General features: G+C 42.5%; 1 protein-coding gene across 1 annotated transcript in view; it reads left to right on the forward strand.

Moving 5' to 3' along the window:
• SLC7A11 (solute carrier family 7 member 11) overlaps nucleotides 1-12,195 on the forward strand; it is a 62,950-nt gene that overhangs the window by 2,396 nt on the left and 48,359 nt on the right. Inside the window, exons 2-3 of the mRNA XM_063336858.1 lie at nucleotides 923-1,049; nucleotides 5,341-5,456. Of these exons, the coding sequence (XP_063192928.1) occupies nucleotides 923-1,049; nucleotides 5,341-5,456 (243 nt within the window). The remainder of the gene's footprint in view (nucleotides 1-922; nucleotides 1,050-5,340; nucleotides 5,457-12,195) is intronic.

Raw genomic sequence — 12,195 nt, forward strand, 5'->3', positions numbered from 1 at the left:
ACCAGGTTGCTTAAAGCCTCAGGTCCTCATAGTTCTTGCCTGCTCTGTAATGGCAGAGGCAGCGCCTTGTGCCAGCAGCAGCCTCGAGGAGCTCTCTGAGAGCTGCTCCTTGATGGGATTGCCACTAGCACTTGCTCCGAAGGGGCCTGGACCACTTCTGCATGAACTGATGCAGCAATATGAAGATGACCTGGGTTTTATTTTAGTCAGTGTAAATGCATCAAAGGATGAAGTGAACCTCCTGCTATGAAGACATGAAGTGGTCTGTGTTTAAGGCAGTGCAGAAATGAACTGAGCTTTCATTGCATTAGTAGTACACAACACTGCACCAGCGTTGAAAAACCAGGGCTAAGCCGTCCCCTAAATTTTGTATATAAGATGTTGGGAGAGCTATTAAGGAAAATTCTTAACCTGCAACTCCTTCTTCCAAATTTTGGCCAGTCGATTTCTTCGCCTGTGGCTGAGGAGCGGGAATACGGTTTCCCCAGTTCCACAGGTCTTTTCTTCAGAGGCTGAGCCAGGCATCTCTGGCGCTGAAAGGAGCTGATCATCATTTGATAACAAGAAAACGTGTCAGAAGGCTTTCACTTGGCGGTGCAGTCAGGCTGGGTGGGGAGCTGCATAGCTGGCATGACACAGCGTTTTGTTGTCCCTCTTCAAGAGATCAAGATGAGTAATGAAATGTGTTGATAGTAAATAGGTTGTTCCGTGGCTTTATACGTAAATGTAACAGGATATATATACAGTTTGGTTAACTGCAAGTCTGTCTGAATTCATTAAAACTTGCAAAATTGCTTGAAAAAAATGATTAAAATATATCCAAAGTAGCTGTGGTATCACAGCAGCTCTGTTGTTTAGCTCATTAATGTTTAGAAAGGTGTTTCTGGATATCTCTTGTGATGCCACACTTTAATTCTCACAGGTGCCCTCTGCTATGCTGAACTAGGAACATGCATTAAGAAATCTGGTGGTCACTACACCTATATCCTGGAGGCCTTTGGCCCATTACCAGCTTTTGTGAGAGTCTGGGTTGAATTGCTCATCATTCGGTAAGTCTATCGTGGCTTTTCTGCGTTTCTTTTCTGATGGCAATACGCTTTCCAGTCATAAAGAAAAAATCTCCAATACACGATGGGCAAGGCAAATCAAATATGTCTCGATCAATGAGCTGTGTTCTTCTAGTATGGTTGCTTCAGAGAATTTAACAACGCTATTTTGCTTGTCAGCCTTGAAACATTCAAAAAGACATATGTGCGCGTATGGGGAGGGGAGGGGAGGGGGGGAAGATTCGAAGACAACTTCCTGGCACAAGTTCAGCTACCTGCTTTAATTTTGCTAAGCTTACTGTATCCATTACTGTCACTAGTAATTCTAATGCCCGTGCCTATTTATAGTATAGTGGAAGAGGGAAGTCACCTTTACATTTTCTCAGTCTTGGCACTAGCTTTTGGTGCTGTTGCTGTTATTTGTGGATACAGAAATAATCCCTGGTGAAGCTACTGACCAGTAGTTTTCAGATTTGGGGCCACCATGTATTCTTTATATGTCAGTTCAGGTCCCCTTTTTTTTGTTTTTTATGGGGCGTTGGAGAACTTAACTCTTGTTTACTATGAAAAGCACTGACTGGCTAAATAAAGCAACATCTAGTCCTTATATATCTAAAATGTCTAAAGTCTTGTCTTGGTGTCTAAGCCTGTGACTCATGCAGCCCATGACATTGTATAGGTGAATTGCAATATGAAGGTGCCAAATCGTTGAATCATATAAAATAAATTTGCATAATGTAAATGGATCTTTGTATCAAACACAAATGTGGCTCTTTGAATTTTTTATTTTTTTAATTTTTTTTTTTACAGTATTTCTGAGGCTGGAGAGCTTGTTACATGTAGAACAGGGCAACTCACTTATGCAAAATGAGTTTAGGAATGCTGCATTCCTGCCTCAGGCTAGTTAGCACTCCTCTTCCCTCTCTTCCGCAATCAGCAAATTAGTGACAAAAGTGCAAGCCCCGTTTCAAATCACAGCTATGTTTACATAATATTGACAAGTTCTAGCATAGACTGTTGAGTTGAGCACTGACAGTGCTGAGTCATTATGAATCTATAAATCCTTATCTTGTTTCCGGAGGAAATCATTGTGTATGTCAGACGGTCCCTTCCATCCTCCCCACCCATACGTAACCTTTGAATTAACTGCATAGTTTCCATCAAACGTGGTGAAAGAGCAGATGTCTTAACTGTAGTAACTTTTTGCCAAAAAGGAAAACCAGACGGAGGAAACAGACCTATGTTTTCACGGTGAGCAGCACAGTGCTGTGAACGTAGTTATGTCATTGCACATCATAGAATCAACAAAAGACAGCAGTGTTAGAAATCCCCCTCTTCACCCGCACCTTACTAGGCAGGGGGACCTTATTAACCTAGGCACAAATACCCACAAGAAACCAGGCTTCATAAACTCCTCTCCTTGTAAACTTATTTTTTTTTTTACATATGACAGTGTCTCAGGAGTGTCATGAAAACACTCTTAGTCATCGTGATCTGCCCCACACCCAGAAAATAATCATCTTGCATGGGAAGGAACATCAGTGGATCCTTTAATCATCAAATCTGAGAGGCAGCAAGGGAGGTGTGCTTGTTATAACTTGTGATGATCAGGGCAGCGCTGCCGAAACTCTGTGTAGAGTTTTATATCTGACTCCTGCGTTGGTAAACTAATTGGCTGCTGCTATTAAAAAAGTTGAGACCTAATGCGTATCTGGGTTTTTTTTCGGTAGATGAAGTTGCACACACACTTCTCAGCTAAGCCGTTTTTTCCTCTGGAAGATCGGAGGATTATCACACCCACGGGCTGGTGGAGCAGCCGCAACCAAAATAAATATTTCCTGTTCTTGTATATCTTTTCAGCCACTATTTTACAGTCTAGGACACACTTAAACTCCGCCCACATTCTGATTAAACGGTGCCAGCATCACCTGCTGTTTAGATGTGCCTTACACTGCACTGCTCCTCGCCCAGGACAAGTAGGAACTTTTTTCCTCCCCAAAAGTCAGGTTGTGGGTATACTACATGCCTCTTTTTTTTTTTTTTTTTAAAAAAAAAAAAAAAAAAAAAGGTAGTTTTTCAAACAAATGAAGCCAGACTGTGCGAACGCATTGCCTGTAGTGCTTAATGATGGTGGTTGCTAAACACAGGTCGGGTGAAAGTGTGCTGCCAAGTGACTCACTCCCCTGCCGTATGTGCTGGGGCGCTATACCTGCTCCTTTCCTGGTAGCTTTCTGCGCTCCTTGTCCTTCAACAAAAGGTGGCAATGCCCTTTCTGTCCGCTCCTGAACAGACAGTTGTTAGGGGGCTGCCAATCTGTCTTTAGGACTGCAGTCAAAAGGAATCGACTGCAATCAATTCCCCATTCCTTCAACTTTCTCCTCCATGGCTTCACTACACTGCCAGCAACATCACAGAATCACAGAATGGTTCGGGTTGGAAGGGACCTTAAAGATCATCTAGTTCCAACCCCCTGCCCTGGGCAGGGACACCTCCCACTAGACCAGGCTGCTCAAAGCCCCATCCAGCCTGGCCTTGGGCACCTCCAGGGATGGGGCATGTTCCCCCAAACACAGGAATCCGAGAGACACAGCTATTTATTAGAGGTATAATTTAGAAGCTATGTTTTTAAAAATATACTGGTATGGATAGCAGCATTTAAGAGAACTCTTTAAAAAGACCTTTCTTAAAATGAGAATGAAAAATCCAAGTTCTGGAAAAAGGAGCTGGGACTGAGAAAAAAAAAGTCTGGGAAAGTTACAAAGATCTGATCTTTCATCTGATCTAGGACATTTCAAACTACTTTTGGCAGGCTGCAGTGCTTCAAAGCCGGAAGCTTGGTGATCTTCTTATGTAAATTGGAGATATTGCACTGAGGTGAAGTCAGTAAATGCCTGTGTGAATCCAGCGCTGAGGACACTTGGTCCCTGAGCAAAGGCAAATGTTGCAAAGCCAGTTGTTGGCCAGTAAAAGGAACAGGTCCTCATGTGTGGGTGATGCACAAGCAGCAGCCCTCACATGTCCACGCAGAGACTTTCCAAGGAAGATACTTCTGTTCTTTGCTGCTCTGCAGTTTGGTCCAACACAGTGCGTGACGTTTTGGTTGAGTCATAATGCTAAGAAAGTGAGTTTTGTTTCACAAGCGAAACTCCCTTGTGGAAAATTCCTTTATCGTTCGACGAAGGATAACAACTTCTCTGCAGAATTTTTACACTGGTCCATAGTGTTTTTAGCAACTATATTTTTATTAAAATTCTGCCGGGTGAGGTGTTGTTTTATTAAATGCCGTAGTTTTTTTTTTTTTTCCCCAAGAAATTTTCTTGGATTCTTGTTTAACTCAAAAATCCTTTGAGGCAGAAGCATATGCCCTTTTGTCCTTATTGCGTGTGAGTGCGTGATGAAGCCCAGATGCCACCAGTTGTCCTAGGAAGGGTGAAAGTGTCCTCCCAAACCCAACCCGAACAGACCACTGGAACTGTAATATGCTGACGGTGTCTGATGTGAGGCATACGGTAATTCGCCATTAAATGTGTCAGTGCTAAGGCTTCTGGCAAACATTTAGCTTGTCTCAAAGAGAACGGCTGTATGAATATCATGCGCATTTCAGATTTGTCAATGCAACAACTGCATACCTTTCTTCGCATTTCTCTGTTCCATGGTAGGTGCTTTCTGTACTTCAAGGATTTTTGCTCTCACTTGCGGTGCTAGAAAGTTGTTAGTCAATAAAAGGAACAAATTCTATTTGCATTTTAGGAAATCCTGTTTTCATTCATTTTTTGCATTGTCTGAGATTGTAGTAGCAGACTTTTGGGTAGGTTTTGGATACTTATTTTCAGTAAAGCTGAATTTCAGCTTGATTGAAATTCATTTCCTTGTGTCTCTGAGGGGTGAGATGCACCTGGCCACTAACATTCGGTCCTCAACGACTTTTTCTCACGGTTTTGCCCACGTAATCTAATTCTGGCCACGTGCACTTCAAGTGAGCGAATGAAGATTTGTATCGATACCTCCCCCTTCTGTCTACGGCTGCTTCACAACATGGCCGTTGTAAGAGCAATCCTGGCGAGAAGTGATGCTGTCAAGATCAGAACCGCTGAGCGAAGCGAAACTGCTCTTGGTTTCCTGCTCCGTTCAGAAATGATGGTACGCAGCAGCATAGTTGCAAGCAGGCACCGCACCACAATTAAGTACGGTTCACGGTTCCGCGACGGTGAAGTTACAGTATGATCCTGTATGAATGTTGTCTGTGCGCTATTGCAGCTTTATTTCATGACTTTTGTTGTTGTTTTCTCTCTAGCCCTGCTGCCACAGCGGTGATATCGTTGGCATTTGGACGCTATATTTTGGAACCTTTCTTTATGCAGTGTGAAATCCCAGAACTTGCGATTAAACTTATTACAGCTGTTGGCATCAGTAAGTAGCCAATTTTATCGTTTAGGAAAGGGTAAAGATGATGTAAATTAAAAAAAAAAAATCAAAAAAAAGGACAAAAAAGTAATTGTATGCTGAACAAGTAATTGTCTGATGTGAATCATTACAGAATGACTGTGCATCCAGTGCCAAGGGCATCAGCATGACTTTTTGCCTGGGTATGTGTGTTTGTGAACATATGCAGTAGTAAAAAAAATAGCAGGCTTTATTAACGACAGGGAAAATCTATTGCTAGGCTGATTCTGTTGCCATTTTAATTAATGGCAGAACTCTCTTTACTTTTGTGGAAGCAATTTCTGTCCCTAAGAGATGGTGAGCCCGTGCCAGAGATATGGAAGAATGATTACCTGATTTTAAGTGCTTTGCTCTACCTCTGTTTTAGGAGGCAATTGACTGCCAAGTATGATGCCATGAAGAAATGTAGTTCTCTTGAGTGGAGCACAGGCAACATGAGATCATCTTCCCTAGTCCCACTCTGTCCTTCATAGCAATAAAATTTATCGAGGCGCTTGCGGTTCAGGAAGCAGGAACCCAACTGATGACTTTGGGAGCAGGGCGTACAGCTTGATGAAAATGCGTGTCTGTTACCAGCAGCTTATCCTACCCTTGCTAACTTTGCAATTAGTGTAAAAGGGACCATTTAGGGCTACGGAGAAACAATAATAGCCAGCAGAAGAAGGGAGGCTACCCTGAGACCGGGAGCTTTACGGTGTATCTGGGCTGGTGTGGGAGGCTGCACCCGCTCTAGTGGGAAGTGCCCCCGCCCATGGCAGGGGGGTTGGAACTAGATCATCTTTAAGGTTCCTTCTAACCCGAACCATTCTATGATGATTCTATGAAATGGGAGGGTACAAATCGTGATGCGAATGGGACTCTCGAGCCGTGTGCCTGTAGCGCCAGAAGCTTGGTTCCAGTTCTCTCTGGTCACTGGTGACGATGCTCCTTGCACACTTTCACATTCAGCTGTGCTGGGAGGAGAGTGCAGAGTAGACCTGAGTAATTGGTAACAGATTGTTCCTTTCAATTTGGTCAGTGCACGTATCAGAAACAAAAGGACCGAAAAAAGGAATTAAGACATGCAAAATGATCAAAGGCACACAGGAGACCCCTTCGGTTTTGCACAATAATAGGATCAGATGACTTTTTCTTTCTTTGGGGTAGGGAGTTCAATTGACATTCAAATTTCCAGTCTCCAGGTTACTGTGGCTTTTTGTAGGAGCTCTCTTGATAAGAGTTCCCTTCTGCCAGGAGTGTTAAAAAAATCAGTATGTGACCACGTTTCTTTCTAACTTAATTATGCACAAACTATAGGTTTCATAGGAATAATTGAATTAAGGGCTTGAATTTTGAGGTCAATGACTTTTTATAGCTACATCTGTCTAAAATATTTCAGTGCAAGGTAAGGGTGAAACAGATGTTCGGTAACTTCAAGGTCACTGAGACAGAAGGAATGTTAAGTGAGGACTCCATCAAAGCATTTTGTTAAGTGCAAGTGATTCAAGCACAATAAGTGAACAATTTGAAATAGGTTTTTATTGTGTTTAATTTAATTGAAAATCTGTGTGGTAAGCCAGGGCTTCGCAAAGTAATTAAACAAAGAAGTAGCACTGCAGGGGGTGTGTGTGGAGTTATGCTGAAATAATTACAGCCTAAAGGGAGAGAGGAGTTCACAGCACACTGCTCCTATGGCGAGCACGGGGCTGTACAGCGCAGGTAGGATGAGCTGTCATTTCACCCAAAGAAGGGATTCCTCTGGGAAGTTTGTGACGGTGAATGGGACAACACTGAGGAAAACAGTGACATTTCAGGCTAAGGCTTTACCTATATTCTTTGTGTTATACTCTACAGTGGAGTTTCATCTGTAGTAGTCGTTGATCATATGTTATACTTAAGCTCAGGGATCCCAGAGCGTGTGACTGTTATTCCCGTATGGTAAGAATGAGCTGTTGTGGTGGTAATTGCTGTGAATGTTTTGTATTGCGCGTGTTGGCGGGGCGATAGGTAAGATTAAGGGGTTGTTGAGCTGAACAGACACATTGGAGCCCTGAAGATCTTATAATCCAATTCAATGGTGCCAAAGGTAGTGTTTGCTTCCATTGAAAATTTTAAGTTAATCAGAAAGTGAACCGATGTGCCTTTTGTCTTCTTATCCACTCCTGGTCCCTCTTCCCTCCTGTGTGTGATGACAGAGTGCGTGCTGCTTATCTGTCTTTATTCCATGAGGGAAAGGTAGTGGGAAGCACCATCAAATGCTGTCCTTGGATGAGACTTTGTTCTGTAGTTTTACGTTGTCATTTCTGACCAAGCTAGAAGGGGCAGGAAGAGGTTTTGAAAAATCTCCAGCTGATTTCCTGCCCCCAAACACAATCAGCATATATAAACCACTTCTGATGGATGTTTAAGACTGTTCTAAAACATTCTTAAAACCTCCAGAGAGGGAGTTTCTATAGTTTCACCTAATAATACTGTAGCCTGCTCTCTTCTATAGTTGTCACAAGACAGCTTTTCTCATTATTTTTTTTTTCCCCAGCTAAACCTCCTTTTCTGCAATTTAAGCCTATTATTAAAAGGTTGCCTGAGATGGATGCAACCAGGATTATGATGGGGAGTGGCAGATACTGTTGCTCCTCTACCAACTGCAAAAAAGTCTTTCTTGTAGAGGGGCTACAGCCCATTCTGCTCTCCATCATTCCACCTCAGTGTCTCTGCAGTGAAAAAAGAACGACAGTGCTGCAGAGAAGATGGAGACCAGATGAAAGCTAAAATGGAACTACTGGAGATGGTGACCTTTAAAAAAAACCCCTCATTCTTGGTTTATTATTTATAGGAGAAAAGCATGTGCTGGGCAAAAAATTCCCCTCAAAATCACATCTGTTCTGAGCAATTTTGAGCAATCTGTAGAACGAAATTTTCTGTTCCACAATATGGTGCTTTCATTTTTATTTTTTATTTTTTGAGATAAAAACAACCAACCAAAAGGTCCGGACGTTTCAATGGCTCATAGAGAGAAGGATGCTTGTGTTGGAGGTTCTCTTCAGATACCCCAGCTTTCTGAACCTCTGAAGTAAAGGTTGCCTGTTCTTTTCAGACTTAGAAATCACTTTAATTCACTTGGTATTTCTCAAGCAAATCTCCATGAGGAGAAAAACCTAGGCAAATACAAGACGTGCATATCTCAGTCCATCTGTAAGTCTGCCATAAACTTTTTCTAAACTCAGTCAATTTAACTGTACCTGAGAGCAGAGCAGACATCTCAAAGATATCTAACTCCTAAAATTTTTATGAAAATAAGTGGCCAAGTAGAGGAGGGAGAACCTGGATGTGTCCCAGCATAGGGAAGGACAGCTGAAGAAAATGCAAACAGGAGAATGAGGTCTTCTAAATGCCCAGCTTGGCTTGGGTTGGACACAACAGTCTCAGGACACAAAGCAGAAGTGATGCCATCCGCCTTTATTCTGATGCTGAAGACGGTCTTTTTAGGAGAAAGAGTTAAAAATTAATTTCTCTCTTTAAGTGAAAGCTGGTAGACTCCGCTGTATTTTTTGTTTATTCTAGTGAAGGAACATCCTACCTCCCTGCCTATGACCATTGCAAAGCATGGCAACAGACAGGGCAAAAAAACCCTATATTCATGTATCGCTTTATTTATATTTTTTAGTTTTTCTCCTAACAGTAAGCTTGAATATATTGGTAAAACAGGAAGGGATAAATTATGCTGTGCAAAGGTATTGAATCATACTATCAATATGTAACCCGAATAGATAAGCAATCTTAACTGAGCCTGTTCTAATCTTTTCACTTGGCCTCCATATCAGAAAGCAGATAAACAGGTTTCAGCTATTAAAAACTGTGAGACTGAAAGCAGGTTACCAACTCACACCTGTTTTCAAAGTTTTTACACTCATTCATGCGTATTTGGGGCATTTTTCACTGCAATAATGTAAAATTTCCACCTCTTTTATTTGGAGGTCTGCCAAAAAGACTCAAATACCCTGAACTATGGATGTTAGAGGCAAAATTATGCTTGAAAACCAAGGTGAGCTCTACAGATCTATCAGTGCTTGCTGGCAAATAGTCCAGTCAAAAGCTTTATTGGTATAAATTTAGTGTGTATGTGAGTCTATAGTTAGTTGCTTTTTTTTTTCCCCCCTATCATGGCAGATATTACAGATGTTGCTATCTACTGCTGGTGGTTTTCAGACAAGCAGTTTAAGACATCTTTTGCTTGCAGGGATAGCAAAATCTGCTCTGATGGGTGCTTTTGTGCCTCCCGTGACTTCATTTTAGTTGATGCACTAGGATCCGCAAATTGAGGGTATTTTTTGTTTTATGTGAATGCCTTGACCTGACAAGTTAGGGGAGGGTAGTTTCCTTGGTTTCCTGCTGAGGCAATATACATACGTACATATATTCTTGAAAAGTAGGCCAGGATGTAATGCTTACTGCTGTTTCTCCCATTAGATTTCATTAACCGTCTATAGCTGCGGCTGCGTGAAGGAAAGAGATTGTGAAAAGCAACATGATCGGTGCTACCATTGTGGTTGATTGTTCGTGAACACCATTTTATTCTCCCTCCACACTCCCCTTGGTTAGGATTCATCTCGCTTTTACTTAGGTGTTTAGTTTAAGGTAATTGTCTATGCTCCCCGTAGAGTTAGCGGGGAAAGAGGGAATGCGACGCTTCCTGAAGGCAACACATCTCATTTGAGATAGGCATGTGAAAGAGGTGCTATTATTCATTCTCTGGAGGTAACTATCTCTTCATTGAGGATGCAGCCATGCTAGATGCCTGATTTTTAGTTGGCAACGTTAGAGATGAGTCCTCCTTTCACTGTCCTTTTTTCCAGGGGGTTGCTGCTTCCTTCTGATCCTTGCTGTGATCTCGTATCAAAGCGCCTGCAATCAGTTTCTTGAAGTATCTCCATAAGGCCCTATTCATAGAAGAGAGGTGTTGAATAAAGACCGTAGTCCCAAGATATAATTTCCCTCTTGAATCCTACCACAGATATCACATTCTTTTCCTGCTCTTTAGCAACTTTCTTCATGACTCCTTTTCCCCGTTGCCTTTCACTATCCAGTCGCTCACACAACTAGTATGATGCTGATATGTGATAGCAGTGTAAGGCCCAACATAAGAAGGTCATGCACCTGTTGGATCGAGTCCAGAGGAGGGCCACAAAGATGATGAGAGGGCTGGAGCACCTCTGCTATGAAGACAGGCTGAGAGCTGGGGTTGTTCAGCCTGGGGAAGAGAAGGCTCTGGGGAGACTTTATAGCGGCCTTTCAGTACCTAAAGGGGGCTACAGGAAAGATGGGGAGGGACTGTTTACCTCTATAAATATTCCTATATTATAAGACAAGGAGTAATGGTTTTAAACAGGAAGAGGGTTGATTTAGATTAGATATGAGGAAGAAATTCTTTCCTGTGAGGGTGGTGAGGCGCTGGAACAGGTTGCCTAGGGAAGCTGTGGCTGCCCCATCCCTGGAGGTGTCCAAGGCCAGGCTGGATGGGGCTTTGAGCAGCCTGGTCTAGTGGGAGGTGTCCCTGCCCAGGGCAGGGGGGTTGGAACTAGATGATTTTTAACATCCCCTTCCGACTCTAACCATTCTATGATTCTATGATAAGCTTCACATTCCTATATGTCTTCTATGTACACAAAACTGTTAAGAGTAAACATTGTAACAAGACTTTAAATTTTTATAGCCTATTAAGTCCAATAAAATTAAAATCTAAGAGCTTGAGTCTCAGCCCTGCAACCTGAACTACTCTATTTGTGCAGTCGTCCAGCTCTGCAAGGGACTTTATCTTATAGAGGAGCATCAAAACTAACAGCACGTACACTGGACTGACTGTGGGTGTAGCGTCCCTTCAGCTTCCCAATTAAATGAAGGTCCTCGCAGCGTCCGTTTTGCTTTTGCTACTTGATTAGAAAGCCTCAGCTGAAACGTTTGGCTGGCTTGGACTCACAGTTGGGGATGGAGAAGGTTTTAACAGAACCTGCTCACAAGCAGGCTGTCATCATGAAAATAGCAGCCTGCATTTTTTTTTCTTTCAAGCCAGGGTAGCTCAGATTTGAGTCTTGTGATTCGTGTGCGGCTGGCCAGCAAGGAAGGTTATAAGTTTCCGTGTGAGTTGACATTAGTGTTTGTACTAGTTTGCCATCCAGTGACATTCTCATATGTGTATCAGAAGGATGAAACCAAGGCATTAGAAAACCTCAAGGAGGGCTCTCTGCAGGGAGGACGCTCATGTTACCTATTCTGACCTGTGTAAGGTAACAGACCGATTGCTGCAGGCAGCTTGAACTCTGAATAAGCTGGATGTCAAATTGCAGATCTTTTCTTACACATAAAACTCTCACTTGACACTTTCTCGTGGCCTGGTCCCTGCCTGGGCTTCATCTTCTGGGAAAGAAAAGCACGATATCCTGAACTTTCTAGGAAATTTGAAATGCACCAGTGCTTCGTTATGGCACTGGATTGTCTTCACAACTTAAACATCAAATGAATATTTTATATGTATTTTGCTTAAATGACAGGTGTTAACCTTCCTGGTAATCGAGTCCTAGGAAAAGAGGGGGCGCCTCAATCAGCGCTAATAGTCAGTAGCAATCTTAAAGGGATCTTTCAACACTTAAATAAGTGAAGATACGTCAGGGCAGTATTGAGACAATACAGTAATGAATCAGGCCCCTGAGATTTTTCTGGTTCCTGACAAGTA

The sequence above is a fragment of the Chroicocephalus ridibundus genome, chromosome 5 (genome assembly GCF_963924245.1).
Source record: "Chroicocephalus ridibundus chromosome 5, bChrRid1.1, whole genome shotgun sequence".
Classification (NCBI taxonomy): Eukaryota; Metazoa; Chordata; class Aves; order Charadriiformes; family Laridae; genus Chroicocephalus; species Chroicocephalus ridibundus.